Source organism: Halichoeres trimaculatus, unplaced genomic scaffold (genome assembly GCF_033239565.1).
Source record: "Halichoeres trimaculatus isolate MK-OKI-2021-1 unplaced genomic scaffold, fHalTri1.1 fHalTri1_scaffold_3, whole genome shotgun sequence".
Taxonomy (NCBI): domain Eukaryota; kingdom Metazoa; phylum Chordata; class Actinopteri; order Labriformes; family Labridae; genus Halichoeres; species Halichoeres trimaculatus.
The window spans coordinates 16,807,269-16,828,463 of record NW_027437181.1 but is presented as its reverse complement, the minus strand read 5'-3'; the positions used below and the strand labels follow the sequence as shown (position 1 = coordinate 16,828,463).

Below are 21,195 nucleotides of genomic sequence, written 5' to 3'. Positions count from 1 at the left end.
CACACAAAAAGGTCACCGTTTCCCAGATAAACCCCCCTCTCCATCGTCCAGCCCCTCACAACCTCTGACCCCTCTATTTCTGAGTCAATGCTGAAACAGAGGGAGAAGAAGGAGGAGGGGGAACGCACAAGGGGAAACACACCCAACCGAAGTCAGCGGCGACAAAAGGGGGCCTCAGCCACCGCTAGCCGAGTCGGTCAGGAGAACAAACGCTCAGGCCACCGGCACAAAGCAGAGCCACCAGAGGCTGCACATCTCTACTGCCTCTGCCTGTTCCCAGCCACTCCAGTGCCCTGCATTTCACAACTAACAATAGGTGCTGCTCTGTTCTGAGAGGTGCCCCCCCTACACACACACACACAAACGTACACACAGGATGGGGATGAGAGGTGGCTGAGGCCCTCAGGAGAGCTGCTGCCTGCCCATCACTGACTGGCCTTTGTCTTCGACTCTTCTGCTTATTGGCCACCACAGGGACATTTCCTGATCTTTGCTTCAACAAAACGGAAAAGTGGACTGAGGGGCCCTGCCAGCGCGCGTGCATGTGTACTCCTGAGGGAATGTGTGTGAGTCTGAACAACTGAGGGTGCCACATTTTAAGATAACTCTATTATGTTTAATCTCTTTCACTATAAACACTAACTTGAATCCATCACTGGCTCCACCTCATGCCTGTCTTTGTCTTTATGACATCTTCACACATGCAGAGTAAAATGTCTGCCAAAGGAGAAGACAGGAAGAGGGAGTTTTGGTGTTTTTATTGGTGGATGGTGCAGACCCTGTAAAGGATTTTAACTGCACAATCTGGCCATAAAGGCTCTGTTAAGTGTAGTGAAGCGCGGTGACGGGGCAACAGCAAGAGCTAGCCCAGCCCCTGGTGAAGGCAGGACTCAAAGGAACACCAACACACTCACACTTCCATTTCCTTGTTCACCCACCCTTCACAGGACCATCTACTGACAGAACTGACTTCTTTTGCTCACCTTGAGCTTTAAACTAAAGTAGTGGTAACTAAATAGTAAACCTATTTTCTATTCCTTCTGGAGGAGTTTAATTAAAACACTAACACGTGAAGAGAAAATCAAAATAGGTCTGTACAAATCAAAGCAGGATGAGTTTGTGAGGCCAGACTCCAACATCTTAGAGACTGGTCCGCCCCGTCCAACCTTTGGCCTGGCCTCTGGTCTCTTTCCTTTCACCTCTCACCTCTATTACTCAGGAATTCCTCCCAAGAGCCTTAAAAGTAGGCAGCAGGAATTTTAGGCCCCCTTTTCATTTGTTTGTTTGAGAATAGCTGGGGTGGTCCAGAGACATCCGGAGACCAACGTAGACTTCATTACTTCACCCAGTGGACACATCCATTGACAGACACACGGACAAACACACACATGCTTCACAAACTTCAAAGAAAGACTCAGTCCTGACATTGAACTTGAATCTTAACTTGTACTTGTACAGTTAGGAGGTGATTGTTACTACTGTGATTTAAATTTCTACACTTTTTAAACACACACATCAGAATCTGCCCATGACAAATAACGTTATCCACCCTTTCAAAGTGACCCCTGCTTAAAAAATGATGTGAAGAATTGCTATCTTGTGATGGTACGATGAGAGATAAGAGCCATATTAAGAATGATCAATGGTAATGACACAATAATATGTGAATACTAAAAAAAAACAGGTAAAAAGCAATCAATGAGGTTATGAGATGAATGCTGTCAGTACATTACAACAAAGTGGTAACCAAATCTTGATTCTTATGAAAATGTTGCAATTAATGTTTGAATGAAAAAGTATCCAGTTATTTATGAAACCTGCTACTTCAGAAACATTATCTACCTTTTTTAAGAAAGATGACTGTAGTTAACCACAGCCTTGAACCATGAATCTTTTTCTTACAGTTTTTCTAAGCTGCTTTGGTTCAGTTCTCAGGTCAGAATTGAAATTCTTTAAACTACTTGTTCAATCTTAACATCATTGTGTCACTTGTGCATATCAAAAAAGCTGTTTCTCATTTTTTTGAACAAGTTCAAAAAAAGTCCAAATGGTTTTGGCCATCCATGCAAATAATTCTGTACAATTCTCTGCTGTTTCCTACATTATCAGCTGCTTCAGTCACGTTGATCAAAATGGATCATCAAAAGTCTCTGTTGAATAGTCTCACCCCCCCTCCACACACACACTATAACATTTAGTCATGTGTTCATCACATAAGTCTTCACATCCAAAAAGGTTGGTCAAGTTATCATAATATGTCAAATATGTTTCCACACAATCTAATTAGACTTTTTTTTCTAAATCTGTCTGGATTGGTAAATTACTCCCTAGTCAGTCTTAAATTTTTCTAACAAATAGAAATGTGTGAAGCATTAGTTCAACAAATGATCAACCAGTTTTCCGAAACAGCTCAAAGGTTCATCTCATTAAGTATGTATGTGTACTCTCCTCTGTACAGACAGTGGCAACACATTTCCTGTAAAAGGACAATAAAGATCTGTCACACCTGTGGAACATGTTCTCAATCATAAGCTTATAATGGCCCAGGGCTGGTTGAAGGATGCAGCCAGAAGCTGGGAGAACAACTGAGTGCTCAATCATTCAGACTTTTTGTGGAAAGAGAAGATATTTGTTGTGACATGGATGAGAATTTGTAGCCCACCATACAGGAACATAAGGAGATGTAGGAATGCTGCACTGCTTTGTAATTCCCAATGCACTGCATGAACAGTTTTCCCTTAAGAGACCGTTCTTTGTTCTTCACAATGATGTGGTCAGTCAACAAATTACAGCACACACAGTGAAAGTGAAATTGTGAATTTTGTCCAGTCTCTTGTAATCAATCTCCCATACACACTAAGATGTAACTTACAATTTACAACGACTGTCATCAAAACTAAAGCATAGTTCACATCAGAACATCCTTCCAGAGTAAACTATTATACTGACAACATGACTCAACAATTTGACTGTCCTATCCATACACGCTGACACCAGGACTGGTCATTCTGATGGCACTAACATGTTCACTGACACAGAAATTTACTTTTTAGGGATGAACTAAGGGTTTTGAGAAAGAGACTGGCTTTTGCAAGTAACCCATTGTGTTTTGCTATTTGTACAAAATGTTCTGAGAAACGCACTTACTGTTTTGCAAATGGGGAGGATGATTCGAGAAATGTACCAAAGCGATTGGAAAAAAAATGTGAATGTTTAACTTTTATTCCCACAAACTTGCTACTTTCTTCAAAATCTCCAGTTGTTTTTTTCTACACTGTGACCCTGATTTGAAAAGTTGGAACAGTAACAAGGGGGAGCATTCTGATACGAGGAGGTAAGTTTGTTTATGCTTTCTAAGTTGTTTTGGGTGAGAGCTGAATGTCTGCTTGTCATACAGAAAGCAGAATTCAAAGGTAAGGAAGATGAAATTGATCTTTTTTAAGTGTGTGTGAAAAAAATTGCTTGTTTTTGGAGCACTTTGATTAAATTTGTTGCACTGTCAAAACGCTTCACTAATCATTACTATGACAAGATGAAATAGAGATGGAGATTCAGAGAGGACAAAAAATTCAGATTAGTTTTCCACCTATTGTCTGCTATAAGATCTTAATAACCCTTTGATTAGTTAAAAGAAGTCCAGTTTTAATGAGGTAATTATCCCTTCACTACAGTACAATCTCAATACACAATTTTATTCTACAAGGGATCCCTCAGAGTTATATTCTGGTTCCCTTACAACTTCCTCATTAATTAGCATTAAATGAAGGTTAACATTGCAAATAAGTGTACAGATCTGTGCAATAGCACAGTATCAGGTGAATGTAAAAATAGAATATGACATTTTCTTTACAATTCTTCTCACTTCTGCTGCGAGACAATGTAATCCTTAGCAAAACCTTGTACTCTTATTTCTTCTGATGAGTTTATGATTAACAAATTTCTTGTACGACAATTTCCTTTCTCCTCCTTTTCTTCTACTGTAGGATTCACGCATAAAAAATGTATGTAGGTTTACCATAAACATTCACATATTACACTTAGCAGTGAGTAGCCCATTCTTTTATCCTATAAACTCTTGTATGTTTTCTCTGTAAGTGAATCCACATATGCGATCTATACATAAATAATGTAGGTGTGTGTATTGTATTCCTGTCTTTTTCTGATGTGTGAAAAGCTCCTCTGCACAAATCTGTTTATTTTTTAGAGCATTATATAAACAAACATGCAACACAAAACCATTTGATCCTATGTCACTGGAGGAAAGACATAAATAGGATTAAAGCCATGTCAAACCTGGAGACATTGCGCCTGAAGGAATAAGCAAAATGCCTGTTTGTGCAGTTCAATATTTCCATCACCCAGCTGTTTCACCACTCTTCAGTATTTCTTCCCCTGTTTAGAGGATTGATTTGCCAAGTGATGTTATTTACACAGGCAGATATTTTTAGAGCACAAGGGTGCCCATTCTGCTGCACACAGCAGCTCATGCCTCATGATGTGAAGCAGCTCCCTTCTGAAAGAAGATTGTTATGGCTCTTAATGGGTGTGTGTGCATGGCTCGAGTCCCATCATAGCTCAAGATTAAAGCACAGTGCCAAACACAGTGCTCCTGGTTTGCTTCTTTAAGCTGTTCATTTCTACATTCAGAAAAGTGGAGAAGAAATAAATGTAAATAGTAAAACAAAAGGTGCATGTGCTTATTGACTTCAACCATGCAGAATCATCAGGGGAGTCAAAAAGAAACCAGCTCTCACAGTTCTGTTTTTATGATATAGATCTTGAATCAGCCAGTAATGGAAAATTTGAGTTTGAATTAGTCTGAAAACAAAGCCATGAGCAAAATATGCCAAATTAAGCATTTCCACCATCTTGACGCTGTAAACTAAGACACCAAGGCGTACAATGGGCAGTATAGTAGCCCTTTGGTGATTTTCCACTGTTTCAAGGTCAATGACGTGTCATCTTCAGAAATAATAGCTATTCGCACCGTGCCTTCCCAGTAGGAGTGACAGACTTTTAGCATTTGTCAATGCAAAAAGCCAGAGCTGCCTTCAGGGACATTCAGTGTTGTTTATTCAGCTCCCAGACAAAAAAAAAAAAACAATCCATGGAGGACAAACATCTTCACGGACATGGAGGGTAAAGGGAGAGGAAGACAATGAGACCTGCAGTTGTTTACTATTTCCTTTGTTTTGTATATAAGAGAACAGTGCAGTTATAAATTCACCACTGAATGACAAGAAATAACATGTCTTATACGCTGTGCAGATTCTACATCAACTCAGACTGAGCACATAGAATAAGGCTGTGAGGTCAGAGTGTTTGGTCTGCAGGTGTACAGTAATAAACTCATTTCAGTGTAATTACACAGCAGAGGTCAGAGCTCTCATCTCCTCAGCCCACCTCATCAGTAAGGAATAAAAAATCCCTTTCTTCCTGAATCCTTCTGACACAGTGGCAGACAGATGGAGGGGCGCTGACCACACAGCAGGAGGGAACACTCTGGTCTAACATCAGCCCACATACCTGCCCAAAGGAAGGAGCAGGTCAGTCATAGACCATGTCTATATGCAGTAATACTTAGTGATCTTTCCAAGACAGGAATGTCAATGAGAGGAGTGACATCAGTTAGATAAAAACAGTAAGATTTTCTATATCTGCTTGAGGCCTAAAAGGCAACGCCAGATGATATTTGCTCAATAGTGACAGAGGAAGTCATTTATGCTCCACTCTTAAACATGCAAAGGAGTTTTCTTTGTTTTTGTTTGTTTGTTTTTTTTCGCATGACCTGATCTTGTTTTTCCAAGGATTAAAGGAAAACACTAAGAGGCTTCATGTTCAAATGTCAAAACAAGCCAGTATGACATTTAGTCGGCTAATCTATGTGACAGAGAGATGACTTGCTTTGTGGTAAATGAGCAGAGAGGGAGCAAGAGCAAGAGCAGGAGCAGAAGCAGGAGGAGGGAAGCAGATCGAGGGCGGGGTTTGGATGGCAGACAAAGGAGGGATGAGGAGATGTAAGGATGGCGCTTCAGCATTCACCCAGGCAGGAGGCCATGAAAGGGGTGGGGACAGGAAGGTCGGAGGGTGATGGAGAGCTGAAGTCGACTACTCCAAACACACACACACACACACACACACACACACACACACACACACACACACACACACACACACACACACACGCACACAGGCTAACATGAGCCTCTCATAAATCACTCTTACTAACTGCTTTCTGAGTTATGACAAAAGCTTTTGAAATGTAGCATGATGTCTTCTAATCTCACCTCAGCTATATGCACTTTGTAATAAACTCTTAATGGTTGACATCACGACTTTACACCCTTGATGAGAGTTAAATTTTCACAAATGAGCAGCATGGGCTTTAAGTCAGACACTTTTACAGGCATCCTCTGTCTTCTCCTATTTCATCCTTTACAGCCCCCTGGGTTCCTCTTTTTCATTAAAGTCTCATTCAGAAGTCTCCCATTATAACAGCGGCACAATTCACCATGACGATCTGAGAATTAAACAAGGTGGAAATTATCATCCCGCAGCCAAGGGCTTTAAACTGTAAGCAAGCTATAAAATAAATAACTAGCTAATGCACAATTATACGTGCACTTATTGCATTTTCCACTATTTGTGTTTTCCCTCTCCTCATGTTTGCACTGACTTTGCCTTTTCTCAGCACACTTCATATTGTGTTTGCAAATCTTTTTCAACAGTCCCTGAGGTCAATTAGTGTCTCCTCATATGAATGGGATTGGGAGAAAAAAATAAATTATTTCCCAACAAAGCTTCAACTCTTTCCAATTAATTCCAGACAAACAGACAAAAGCAAGTCATTTCAATTGATCCTAAAAGCTATTTTGTAACAGGAGGGCCTTTGTGGTGCGTTGCCTGGTGACACGGGTGTGCAGTGGGGGAGGGGCAGGAGCCCTGGCCAGGCCCACTGTACCAGGGTTGTCATTCATCCGAATGATGAAAAGCTTCCTGAACGTAAGCTAATGAGGAGGTCCGAGAGAAACGGAGGAAAGGGAGAGAAATGGAGAGGGAGAAACGGACCATCAAAGAGATAACACTGAGGAGGGAAAAAAAGAGCTTCCTGGACCAACCGCCGATTTAAAGGGTCAACAGGGAGTCCGTCCAACACCAGCCCCCGACAGTGAGCTCACACAAATGGTTGTCAAGCAAATAAAAAGTGAAATATACAGAGGGAGTTGGAGTGGAGGGTTAGGATGGAGGCTTTATCCACTGGGAGGGCTATAAAGAGGTTTCAGTAATCACACCACCCATTGCATCACAGTGGTACAAGTCAGAGCTCTGTTGTAAGAGGAACTATAACACAGCAAATTACCTCTAAGCACAAAGAAAGCAACAACATTAACAAACACTTGGAACAGAACAAGAAACAAACAGCAGTCAATAGGCTGTGTGAGGAGCCTGTTCATTTGTTTTGGGCCATTTCTCTTCATAGACAAAATGAAATCACCTTATCGTGGATAATAATTTATACACTGTGTAAAAGTCTTGTGGGCAGGGAGAGGATGGCGATGTTCAGAAATATAAGAACTAAACAAACTGGGGCTTGCACAAAAGGGGGTCACCTTTTTACAACACGGGTTCTTGCAGAATTTAAATGGCTAGGGGTGTCAAGAAATAAAAAGGATCTGTATCAACGTAAAATACATAAGAAGGCTCATTCACCTGAGTTTTTAAAAGAATCTTTCACAGCTAATTATAAAAACTCCAAAAGTAATAAGTTGACAATTTAATACCAGCAACATTTTTTTAAGACTACTATTTAAAGTATTAGTGAGCAAAGTGGGTATCACAGGGACATCTCCAGTGAGAAGTTATCTTAAGAGTCCCTTTGAAGGCTCTCTGGAGGATGATTGCCAGTGCTGGCTCCTGGCTGTGTTGACAGAAGCTACTGAAGAGGGATGAAGTGCAGAGCCCTCACTCACTCACTCAACACCTCTCCACAAAAATGATCAACATAACCCAAAAGGTCAAGGGTCAAAGGTCAGAATGTGACTTTTGGTAATCCACAATATCCCCCTTAATGAATACAACTCAAAGCTGAAGACAGTGTGCAGGAGAGCAAAGCCCCGTTAAAGCAGACAACACCAAAGTGTTCACCAGGGTCAGGTTCACTCACTCAGATGTAATCTGTATTCACACTGTATCACCTTTCTTATTCAGTGTTTCAGCAACACATGGATGATGGAGGATTGCGCTACTCTTGCATAATTCTTGCATTATTGAACCCTTGAATTTAAAAAAAGATGAGTTTGCTGAATATCACATTAAAAGTTGCTTAATGAGGCAAAATCCATTAAAACATTGCAACATTGTACAAATTTAAAGAGATCTTTTCATCATTTACAACCATTACAGCCAAGTTCAGTCATTTCTGAAATAAATTAGTGACAATGATCTACTCTTGATTCAAGTGACGACCAATTAGATAATCTTTTCACAAAATAAAAAAAAATAAATAAAAAAAACATTTAGGTACAGTGTGTAGAAACCATTGGTGAAGTGATAGTGGTGCTAAAGGACAAGACTTTCCTGAGTGCAACAAAAATTTGATCCTCAATTTGTAAAGTTAGAACCATCAAAAACAGATCACAAAAACTTTTATGAACACATATTTTTTCTTCTTTTCCTTTTCATTCTTTTAGGCACCCACTCAAATAACCTGTACTAATTTGTCCATTGTTTCCTAGTATAGCAACATGCCGGCGTAAGACACAAAAAGTCTACAAAAACAAAGTGATTGTAAATACAGGTGATTAAACACTGATTTAAACATACCTGTAAATGTCATATTCATTTTGTACCACACCATAATTCTTTTATGTCCCTGAGTGTGTAAAAACCAAGTAACCCACAGTGCTCAAAAATGAAGATGATACCACAATGCAAAAGGCTGCTGTTCCTTGTGTGTCCACTTGAGGCTGGCATCAGAAGCTCAGGAACCCCTAATGCCAATTTTAAAAGTTTGCAACCTGATACAAAAAGGTAAAGGGTGAACAGTCCATCACTTCTTTTATAAATACAGAATGTGGGGTGACTTTTCTTTGTAACTCATCTACATATTTTGAATTTACACATAAATTCGCATTAATGGGGTTTGTGGCTGATTCAACTGACAGGTGGTGGAGAAGTAGCTATTTGCCAGGAGGCTAAAAGCTAGCTTTAGTGAGTTTAGTTTTGTCTCAGGGATGCACCAATTAAATCCTGATATCAGGTATCAGTCAATTACAGACACAAAAAATAGATCAAAAATGAATTACAAAGGCCCAATCCATAAGACAGATCTAATCAACTCACTTCTATGTTCTTCTGTGCTAAATTTAAGCATATCTACACATTTACAATCCCATGAAATAATATCAAAGCCAGTTTACATGTATTTGATTCCATCTCTAACATACTTATTATTTAACATAATTACGTTTTTTTATATGTGTATTGTGTAAGTTGTTCAAGATGCTTGTGGGGAGCTCTGTTGCAAACCAATTTGCCCCTTGGGGACAATACAGACTTTTTGATCCAATCCAACCCACCTTTTTCATGTCAACCTGATTCTCGTTCAGGTTCCTGATTTTCAGATTCATGTAAAGAAGAGGAAAACCCTGAGAGCAAGTGTGCAACAAGTTAATCCCTGAGAAATTCTATCAGAAATTGAAGCTGTTCATCACGTTCTGTCCAAAGCTGGAGGACAAAACATCAGGATAGGTGGTGATTTTCTGCGTTTTGTCTCAGTAATTAACAACAAGTTCATAAATCTCAAGAGTCTTCTTTTCCTGGTGCTTTTTTTCCACTTTGTCACAGTAATCTCCTGAAATGAAAATATACGGGGACCAAATCTGACATGATATTTCCCTGATGCAGGATAAAAAAAGATACTATAACAGTAGCTATGGACTGACCTTTTAAAGAGAAAGACCCTATTGGGATTCTTAAAGGCTGACTGTGTTAGACAACGACAGCCACTGAGCTGTAGTGACTTTTTCGTTTGGCCAGTGAGACGTCCATGCTAACCTCCCTTTCCCACTGAGTAGTAAAGCTGTATCGGCCACAACAGCACAGCAGTGTGCTGTCTACATACAGCCCGGGGATCAACAGGCTTCTGCAAGCCTTTGTCCATCCCTGTGTTCCTGAAAATATATAACTGAGCATTCAGAGAGTTTTAACTCAGCACAGTGAGGAGCGGGACAGTATCTGCTGCAGCATCTCGGTGTGTTCACACAGGAATGTGCACATCCTCACTGGCTTTGATTTAAAGTAAGTACAGACATTCACTGTTTGACTGTGAGAGAGAAGAAGAGAGAACACATTGTCTTGCTGCGATGTAATAAAAAAATGTTGTAAATTAACCATGGCAACAATGATGGGAACTTTAAGTTAAGCTGGACTTCAAATAAGAGATTTGATGGTGAGGCAGGCCAGGGGAAATCTATCTTGATGCTTTTCCAGTGAGTGGGCTGCTGAGTTTTTTTGAGCTTATTGCACTCTCACAAAGCAGCTTGGAGACACCCAGCATGAGCTCTTGTTAATGCTAAACTCAAAGGCTTGCATTTCTAAGCAGCTCTGTAGATGAGCATCCGGCAGTTCATTACACAGAGAGAATGATATTAAAATATTCAAATGACTCCACAGCCTGGGATATTAAGTACATTTTCAGCACAGTGATACCCCAATGACTTGGACCACATTGAAGAGTGATAATTCGTGGCAATATTCAATTACAGTGTTTACATTTGCAGGAAACACAGATACCAAGTAATGCTTGTGTCGCATCTGCAGTGCTTAATCATTGTCTGAGGCCTGGGTCTTAACTGACAACCTACTAGGCTGAGAGAAGCTGCTGAGGAGGTGTCTGAGTATTAAAATGTACATTAAAGTGACACAGATGAAATTGAAAGGGAAAGAAAATTACAATACTGAAGACAAACCTATTTAGAGGTAGTCTTGGCTGAAAATGTTGATTGCATAGTTCATCTTGTCTCACAACAGACAATTTGAAGCCAGATTTGAAGTCAGTTATACCTCTCCCAGCAACTAAGAGGGTGTATGTGACCTGATTCAGGGCTTATTGTAACTGATTATTTGTCCAAATATTCCTTAAGAATTTGTGTCTTGTGAGATTGTTTGATGTGTAAGCTATCATGATGTATTTTCTGTTGATATTTATCTCTATGTGTTGTGTTGCTATGATCTGCCAGGGATGAAAATGACCAACTCTGGCGTTTCTTCATGGATGCTACACTTCACAGGTTCATAAATATGCATTGTCCTTTTAAATGCACACAAACAAACAAACAAATAAATAGGTGTGAATGAATTTATCTTAAAATTTAAATGTCTCTGCCCTTCAAAGGCACTGCTTTAATATAAGAAAGGGAAGGGACTTACTGGCTGCCTGAATCCGGGCCTTGCGGCTCACCACCAACCCAAAGGAATTCTCGGCCACACACTCGTAGTCGCCCTCGTCAGATGAGCCGTCAGATTTGGTCTTCTGGAAGTGACCGATGAGAAGTGAGCCATTGATGAAGGTGGTGTGATGCTGATCCTGAGTTATAAGCAGGCCGTTGTGCCTCCACTGAGTCGTGATAGGGGGGATGCCGTCCACCTGGCAGTGGAGCATGAGGGGCTGCTTCTGTACGGCGATGATGTCACTGGGCTCCAGTGTGAAGGAGAGCTCTGCTTCGCACAGGACACCTGAAGACCACAGGGACATATGATGAACAACCAAACAGTTAAGGATAAATGTTTAAGCACAGCTTAGGAAAATAATATGACTCGGTATACACTCACTAGCTTTTCATTTCACTGTTTACAAAATATATACATTACACAAAAATTACTATATAGGCATGTGTATAATTTAACTTATTTTAAACACTACAGGATGCTCAAATGCTTTCACAAGATATTAGACAGTTTCTACTATTAAATATTGCTTTTAATGTCAAAATAATTCTTTGTTTTGAAAAAGGCTGAGCAGAAAGCAAAGGGATTATGCTGATGTCATGTTTGGGTGCTTTTTCTTGTTAATTAGCTACAGAACAAGAGGATCACAAGCACACTTTTGTTTACAGCTTGAAAGAGAAGTCTGTGCACAAACAAACCTGAGTTGAATATAAAAAGACTAAATTATGGTTGACTTTTTCTTTTATGCTTTCATCAGTACTGAGGCTGTGATGTTAGGAAAATAAGAAAATGAGTTTCAGTTAACTGTATCACCTTTGCAAAACAAAACATATTTTGTTTTTTGCCCACAATATAATGTTCATCTGAAACGTTCTCAACTGTGTTTTTCTCCAACCATTTTGTATTGTGTTTGCAGTCCAGGGTAATGAGGAGTGCAATCATTGTGGTCTAAATCAAAGCACACATTTAATCATACTTGAAGAATGCACCTTTATGTCATGTCAGCAGCGCAACTCGCCTTACAGCTGATGAATAAAAGGCCATGACTGAGATTCCTCCGGGCTACAGTCACAAGAGAATTCATGGGCTATAGATTGAATCGGCCAGAGCATGTGTACTCATGTATTATGGACACACACACACACACACACACACACACACACACACACACACACACACACACACACACACACACACACACACACACACACACACACACACACACACACACACACACACACACACAGAGTCTTATATGTGCTTTACTGGCTGACAAGTGGCAGCAAATTTGTCTCCTTGATATCAGTTTCTGCTACACAATACAGAACTAAAAGCTCGAGATCTGTCATTTCAGGTTTTGGTGATGCCCCTTCCTTCATAAAGATATAAGAGGGTATGATGTTTTATATTTGTGGTTTCTGAGGGTAAAGAGGGGGATGTAGGAGAACAATAAATAAAGGATGTAAACAACATGACCTGACTTGGTACTATAAAAGAGGAGCTTAGCGGGCTCTCTTGGTATCACATTTCAACCACTGATGGACTAAGCACTACCAGTCTCTGCCCCAGGCCCTGGAATCTGGTGCGAGGGGGGCCAGGGGAGGGCAGCGAAGGGAGGCAGAGGGGGGCCAGAGCACAAGGGTCAGCACAGAGAACCTCTCGCTTCATCCCTGGAATTCCGGCCGAGGGATACTTTCCCTTAGGTGCAGACAAGGAATTCTTTGACACACTCCTGCTTGAAGATCACATGTGGAGCATAATGCAAAGAAATGTTTCCTGTTCTCCCTTTCTGCTCCATATTCTTTCTTTATGTGTCCCCCCTCCCCTCTTTTTTTCACTCAACAAGCACGGTAAGTAAATGGCCATGGGACCATGAGAGACATCAGTGCTACCACTTGTGAAAAACGAGGGGGTGGTGGTGGAGAAATATTTAACCCTTAGCTGGCAGGCGGTGATCCCGCTGCCTGGGCTGCTGCTTTCCAAAATGATGCTGCACCACAGAGCTCCCTCTCCTGTGGTCCAAAAAAGATCACAAGTTTTCACACAGCAGAGATAAAACAGCGGAGAAGGAGCCTGCAGCTGTGCATCCAGTCAGTCACACTTAAAGGTTTATCATAAAAAGTAATGTTTCTCACATTAAAGGGGGTGTTGTATATAAGTAGCTTAACTTTGAGAAATCTGAAGATGTAAAATACACAAAAACATCAATATTCAGCCTCTTGCTGAGTAGATTTGAGGTGTTTTTATTCTAATAAAGTGTTTGATAGTATTGGTCAGTCTTATTTAGCCTTGTAACATACAGGATGATAACACATCAGCTCTTAGTGTTGCACTGCCATTGATTTGGGGCTGATTAAGCTGCCTCATTGATGTTGTATACATCCTCATGACTTCAATTAAACAGTTTTCTTCCATTAGCTAGAACAATGTAAGCTTCCTGGGCTTTGGCTTTCCTAATGAATAAAGGATGTTGCTGGAGTGACTGGCTAATGCAATCCTGACCTCTGGGTGGGTACACGGTCACAAACAGGTAGGAGGAAATTGTTTAAAGAAGACTGACTGGCTGTGTGCTCTATTAAATGTCATTTATGTAAAGCTTTGTGTCAGATGTAGTACTTCTTGTAATTTTATAAAAGAAGTTGGTGGGTTGACATGTTTTAATGCATGTCTGCTGTTTCCTTGACTTTTAAAATCTTGAAGTTCCTAATCTTCTCCCTCAAGATGCTACAGTCTATTGTCAGCCTGCTGTTTTAAATAAAGGTTTCACATTAATGGTGATGTCTCTGTACAGTATGAGATACAGTAGCAATCCAGACCATCAACAACAAGACTGATTACTTGATATTGTTAATCTTACTGTCTGAAGCCATAACTGCTGTTTTCATGAAGCAATTCTGCAAGAACCTACAGCAGCCACAAACATTTCTAAGAGTTGAGCATCAGTATCCTCCCCGTCTTAAGGTGAATTTCACATAGAAACTGACTTATGCTATTACAGCGCAAAAATGTCTTTAAAGTTCTGCTGCTCCTTGCTGTTTCTTCGGGTATTGCACTTGATTGTGATTGAGATGAGCTTCCACTTCTCCAATCTGTGCAGTGCAGAGTTGAACTGTTTGCTCTCACAATCATTTTTTTAAGTTTTCATTTAACTTTATAAAACATGATGCTAAGCGTGGGAGATGTTTAATAAACATAGGCTTGAAGGCATTAAATGCAGTTAAAGTGTTGGAGTTTGTATTGTTCAAATTTTTTTACGCCAATATTTTCCCTTTGACTGCAAATTAATATCAGCTTCACTTATCGGCCTCCTTGCCTACTTATAATCAGTATTGGTATCAGCCCCCAAAAATCCATATCGGTCTATCTCTAAAACTTAACGTATGAATCTTTTTAATCACATAGACTTAGAGTTGTTATTTTGATCCCAACAACACTTAGAAACACTGCAGCCCATTAACCAACTCTCGGCAAACAGGAAAACTTTCATTGTAAATGTGCAGAGTTGTGTTATTACAACAATGCTTGTTTGCTAAGGGCCTGTTTTGTGCCTAAATGTGTGAAGATTCATTTCAGTGTTTACAAACAAGCTCACAGGGGCGCTATTGACTCATCAGAGCGTTTAGTGTTCAAGTTAGGATCAAGGTTGAGGCTCATTTGCACAAAACAGCAAAAGCTGTGCTGCCCTTTGTGAATCAGACCTGGAAGATACTGTTTTGTCCAAAAAAGGCCCAAAAGGAAAAAAAAACACATATCAAGGGTTTCTTGCAGCTTTGAGATTACAAAACAACTGTAATAAAATAAGAATAATTACAGCACAAAACTACTCAAAAGAGACAAAGGTGACAAGAGGACAAGAAACAACCGATGGCAGGAGTTGGCTCTTTGTTGTGGATTAAGTTAAGGTCATTGATGAACACTAAGCATCAGCAGTGTGCACAGAGCAGAGAGAAGGCAGCTGTAGGAAGCAGAGGCAGAAACACGCCTATCCAGAAAAAACACATGTTCACAGACATTAATCTATACAGGCGTGGATTTTCACGGTTAGATAAGGAGACAGACGCACACACAGAGGCACACACACCGACACGTCGCCTAATGCCATTTCCATGCAGGGGAAAGAGACACTGGCTTTCAGGATTACTGGCTGAGACCAGAGACAAGTGTGGCTCATGCTCTGGCTTACCACTGACAGATAAGTGTGGCTGGCTGGCACTAAGGTTTACTGCTGCCACAGTGAGGGGAGGATCACACAGCAGCTACTAACACACAGATGTGTTTAGCAGACTGATGGAGCCACAGTAAGTGAGTTTAGGACACACCACAGACTTCTTACAGGAAACCCAACACAACTGGTTAGCTTCAAGCAGCTCTGTCAAGAAAGGGATTAATAAGATTAAGTGTCCTCTAAAGGATACAAAATGATCCTGCTTTAGTACACAGTGCAAATGAAAAAGTTTCAAGTCAGCAGTTTTAATGTTGAATGACTTCATCTCTCCTCACTCATTAGCAGCCATCTGTTACAGCTACACAACCATCAACTCCTATTCATCACAACAATACTACAGCTTACTTATATCAACCACAACAAAACTGGACACAACTCTGATTTATCTTCAGCTAATGCATTGCAGAATGAAGTCTGATGTAACATTTCTACTTTGAAGGAAACAATGCCCGTCACAGATTTATTCGTCCACATGCGAGGTGAAATAGGATAGATGAACTTATTAAGTATTCCTTTTAAGGTGTAGCACTGCATGCATAGGAAAAATATCTTATTTGCATTTAGATTTGTACATGAATAAAACACCAGAGTCAGCAGTATAAATTAACTGAAACTACAGAACAGACCTTTTGTGCGACACGTTTACGTTTCTTACATAGTGTGTAGAAAAAAAGTGATATTTTCAAAGGGGAGACTACGCATGCAGCACTGATACTTCCTCCTATAGACTTGACTGTGATGAATTATTAATCAATACTCTTGTTTTCAACACACAAGCATGTGATTTTTAGTGTACACTGGCAGCAGCTCAGGGACATTTACACAGAAAGGACAGTGATGTAAGTAGCAGCAAAACGAAAGCTGAGAAGTCGTCCATGTGTTTGCATGAAAGCACATATAAAGCAGCTGTTGCTCACTCCAACTTTCTCAACCATTAGCTCCACTTCCTGCACAACTCTAGCTCATTCAGGTACCCACCTGACTTCACACTCATACCTGTCCCTTTGGTATATGTTAATACAGCCCACATTCAAAACAAGAAACCACATTTTCCTCTACATATCATGAGATAATCAAGAGGATCTTAACTGAGTGGAGTTGGAGCTCACTAGCATATAAGATCAAACAGATATTCTTCGATTTATTGCCTTCTTCATTCTTATCAACTCAGCTTATGCTGTCGTAAAAAGCGTAGCTATCTTAACAGAATCTAATCTCTGACGCAGACAATCACTTGAAAGAGCTTCATCTCTTTAATGCAAAGGCTAGGTTAAAACTCCATCCATCACTGAGCCGTGTTTCTGAAGTTTTTGTTCCCATTCCCCTGACTGAACATGTTATGAACCACTGTGTACGAGCCTTTATGGTTCCAGTGGGGGCCTTTGTCGGCCCCTGTGTGGTATGCTTTGCAAATACTCAATACTCTCTCCTGCCTTTGAATTACGGGGGCCTCACATAGAGAGAGAAACTGTCTATCATGGTGAACAAAGGGCCAAAAAAAGGGGAAATTTGAAAAGGAGGAGAGGGACAGTCTTGACATTTAATCTGTACAAATATTCTCCCCAGCAGGCAATAACCACAGTCTTTTAATCTATCCCCAGAGCAATAACCACTGTCATTTCAGCCAGCCACAGGGCCATGTGACGTTAGGAGGGACCATGCAGGAACTCTGACTATTTAAAAAGTCCCCTGTTATCACATTAAACTCATGAGGATACAGCACTTAAAAGTTATTGAGGATTTAAAAATGAAGTTTTGATGACATACAGTAAAAAATTGATTGCAGCCTGAAATCATGTGAGTTTTAAAGTTTCAGAGTATTACAGCATTTTGCCCTAAGTCTTCCAAGCGCTGATTTTTGATATTGAGACCATGTGATTAACAATAACAGAGAGGAGAGTGGCTCCAGCTCTGCAGCCTCACTATTGCTGAAAGACTTGATTGCAATAGGGAGACAAGAACACCACATCTTCAAACAGACAAGACCTGAAAAAGTTCTCTGCACCAGTACAGCCTGTTTTGATAGAAAAAAAGACAATGAAATGGCATCAAATGTAAGAAAAAATAAAAAAAGAAGGAAAACAAAGAAAGCTCAGGTAAATATGTAACAGTCTTCTAAGCCGTGTCCGGATGAAAATAAACTTTTTTTTTTTTTTTTAAAGAAACTCAGCTGTCTCTTGCACGTGGCTACATTTAAATGTTACAAAGCTTAATGCAAAATCAAAGAGCTCAGGGTTGGTCATTATTTGAACACAGTGTTTGTGTGCAAAATGTGCGAAACATCACCAACACAGTGCAAAAACTGCTCAAGTTCTGCGGATGCTCAAACTCTGAACTTTAAACGCATGGATAATGTGTAACCTACAGTAAAGTATTCTGCAGTGCACAAGCCTCAGGCTCATATCTTTACGTTGGCATTTACAGCAGAAACACTAACGGACACAAGAGAGGGGCCAAGTTCAGGGCCAGTGGTCAGCAGTGCAGCCCCTCTCCGCCTGCAGCGTGCACCAAGCTCCGGAGAGCAGCACACTGCCAGCAGACCGTCCCCCACAAAGCTCACCGTGCACCTTACTCTCTCCTCCCGCAACGAGATAACGCCACTTACCGATTAAAGCATTCAGGAGTATCCCCAAAAAGCACAGCACAAGGCGGCGGCGCCTTGTGGATGCCATTTAAAACACTTCAAGAAAAATAATCCAGCACTTGCAGAAAACCACGTGAAGCAAGTCGAGGTAAAAAATGAAAACACGCGATGATATCCAGCTCCAGCTACTACATGTTCCAACCTACTGCGCTACAGTTTGGTGGCTCGCTGGGGTCGAACAAGCTTTCGCCATTTTCACCATCTATCAGGAATCTGTCAGCATCCCGCTCTCTCCCTTTTACTCCTCACTGACTCTGCCGTATCCGACAGACCCGATCCTCCTCTCTCTCTCTCTTCTTCGCTCTCTCGATAACCCAGTCGCTCTGCCTTTCTCTCACCCTCTCTCTCTTACACACACACACACACACACACACACACACACACACACACACACACACACACACACACACACACACGCAGAATCTGCTCTCAGAACAAAAGATCCGACTCCATGTCAATAAACTGCTACTACAAGTACTACTTCTACAAACAGGCTATGAGCGTCATTTTATCAGTGATACTAACTCTAGTGTATCCATAAACACAGCACAAAGCAGGGGTGATATTACAGAACTATGTAGTATCAGATAAATATTAAATTTCAGATAAATTAAGTTAAAACAAATGCAAGGTATCTTTAAATGTCTCTCCATTAGTAACCAGCTATCTAAAGCCTATACATAAAATTCCCCTCCACATAGTATTCCCCCGCAAAATATTTAACATGTGACAAAAACCATGTCATCAAGCAATCTGTTCATACTATATCTACACAAGGCATCTGAGGGTGTTTTTACGAGTGTGTTTGGTGTCATCACCCATTTTACAATCATAAAATGATGGTGTGAAGCGGATGTGTTTAATTTAAAGCTGACCGATCGCCACATGTGAACCTGACGTGACAAATAAATACGGAGAACCTCCTGCACTCATTTAAAACAAAGCCACAGGGCTTTAGCTGTACCCGAGCGCCCCCTGGTGTCAGGAGGGGGGACAACATGAGTATTTCGCCCTCAAAACAAAAACAATTCTGCTGTGTTATCTAAATTTTCACTGTTTGAGACTAGACAATCCGTAGAAAAAAAAATATAGATAGATAGATAGATAGATAGATAGATAGATAGATAGATAGATAGATAGATAGATAGATAGATAGATAGATAGATAGATAGATAGATAGATAGATAGATAGATAGATCAGCTGATATAACACAGCAAATAGCCGACACACATCATATTGGGACTATTTATCACTGAGTAAAAACAAAGGAAAAAAGGGAAAAAAAACAGCAGAGAGGTTTACAGAGCTTGCATCTGTGATGTCTGTTTTCTGTTCATTTCTTAAGTGAAATTGTTTTCTATTTACTGTTTTGAATTTGATTTGTAACCCAACATTTCAAAATTTGACAAGGAAAAATTGCAGGCTCAAACCATAGTTATGATTGATTTCATCTTGGACTAATGCTGTTCATGAATGTGCTCAGAAATTTAAACAAAGCAAAAATCTGACAAACTCAACTATGAAGGTGTTGTTTACTTAGGCTCCAGCATCACCTAGTGGGCAAAACATTAACTTTTGAATTCTAAATGCAATTTATGGTATGCCAGAATAAAATTCTGATAATTATTTCATTAGAAAGTTATCTACTTCTCTCTGTAGAGGTAAAATAAAAGTAAAAGTAAAATATATTTACTGATGCATTCTCCCTGATCATATCTATCCAGGGCAAACCCATCCTTAAAGTGCATATTGCAGGTGTGGTGGAATTTTCATATTGCTTTTTGCATCTCCTTAGTTAATTCTGTAAATGCCATCTATATGTGTCAGATAGTCACAATCCTGTATTTGGGCTTAAAGGTATCTGTTCACTGAGACAGTGTATCCTGAGTCTGAGTTGGGTCCGATTCACACATTCCTATCTACCTGACCACTCTGTCACACATTGAGATCCCAAAATGAACCCACTGGCTCATAGGTAGATATTGCAATCCCAATCTCAGGAATGATAAATCCTGAGCACACAGACTGGTCTGTTAGAACTGACTCTGCATTACACTGAGTACTTGAAACGTCAAGTGATATCCCTGTCTACAAACAAGCCTATATTTTCTTTAAAACATCAGTACATTAATTTAAGTACTTTAAGATTTTCTAACACAAATATCAGCATCACAACACTGGTTGTGTTAGATCTGAAAATGTCTTGCACCTTTGACCACTGGAACCTTCAGATTAATAGAGGGATTGAAATTAATTTTAATTAGGCAAGGCAAGGCAAGTTTATTTGTAGAGCACAATTCATACACAAGGCAATTCAAAGTGCTTTACAGCTAACATAAAATTAATCACAGTAGGCAAAATAAAAATCATTGCATAAAATCACATCATAAAACATTAAAAATGATTACTTAAATTAAAAGAGGAGAGTGCAGGTGAAATACTTTCAGTTGTTGTATGCAATAATAAACAGAACTGTTTTCAGCCGGGCTTTGAACATTGTCAGAGTTGAGGCCTGTCTCACATCTTCTAGGAGACTGTTCCAGATTTTGGGGGCATAAAACTGGAATGAAGCCTCACCGTGTTTTGTCCTGACTCTGGGCACCAGCAGGAGACCTCTCCCTGAGGTTCTCAGAGACCAAGTTGGTTCATATGGTTCTAGCATGTCAGAGATGTACTTTGGTGCTAGACCATTTAAGGACTTGTAAACAAGCAGAGCTGTTTTAAAGTCTATTCTCTGAGCCACAGGAAGCCAGTGCAGAGACCTGAGCACTGGACTAATATGGTTGTATTTCCTGGTTCTGGTCAGGACCCGAGCAGCAGCGTTCTGGATGTACTGCAGCTGTTTTACAGCTCGTTTTGAGAGTCCAGAGAGCAGGC

General features: G+C 40.3%; 1 protein-coding gene across 1 annotated transcript in view; it reads right to left on the bottom strand.

The window, feature by feature from the left end:
- The window catches only part of igdcc3 (immunoglobulin superfamily, DCC subclass, member 3), a 67,967-nt gene extending 49,417 nt beyond the window's left edge, over positions 1-18,550 (bottom strand). The window contains exons 1-2 of the mRNA XM_074666968.1: positions 18,279-18,550; positions 11,431-11,736 (exon numbers count right to left, since the gene is read on the bottom strand). Coding sequence (XP_074523069.1) covers positions 11,431-11,736; positions 18,279-18,345 — 373 coding nt within the window. The 5' untranslated portion in view covers positions 18,346-18,550. The remainder of the gene's footprint in view (positions 1-11,430; positions 11,737-18,278) is intronic.
- Between the last annotated feature and the right edge of the window lie 2,645 nt (positions 18,551-21,195).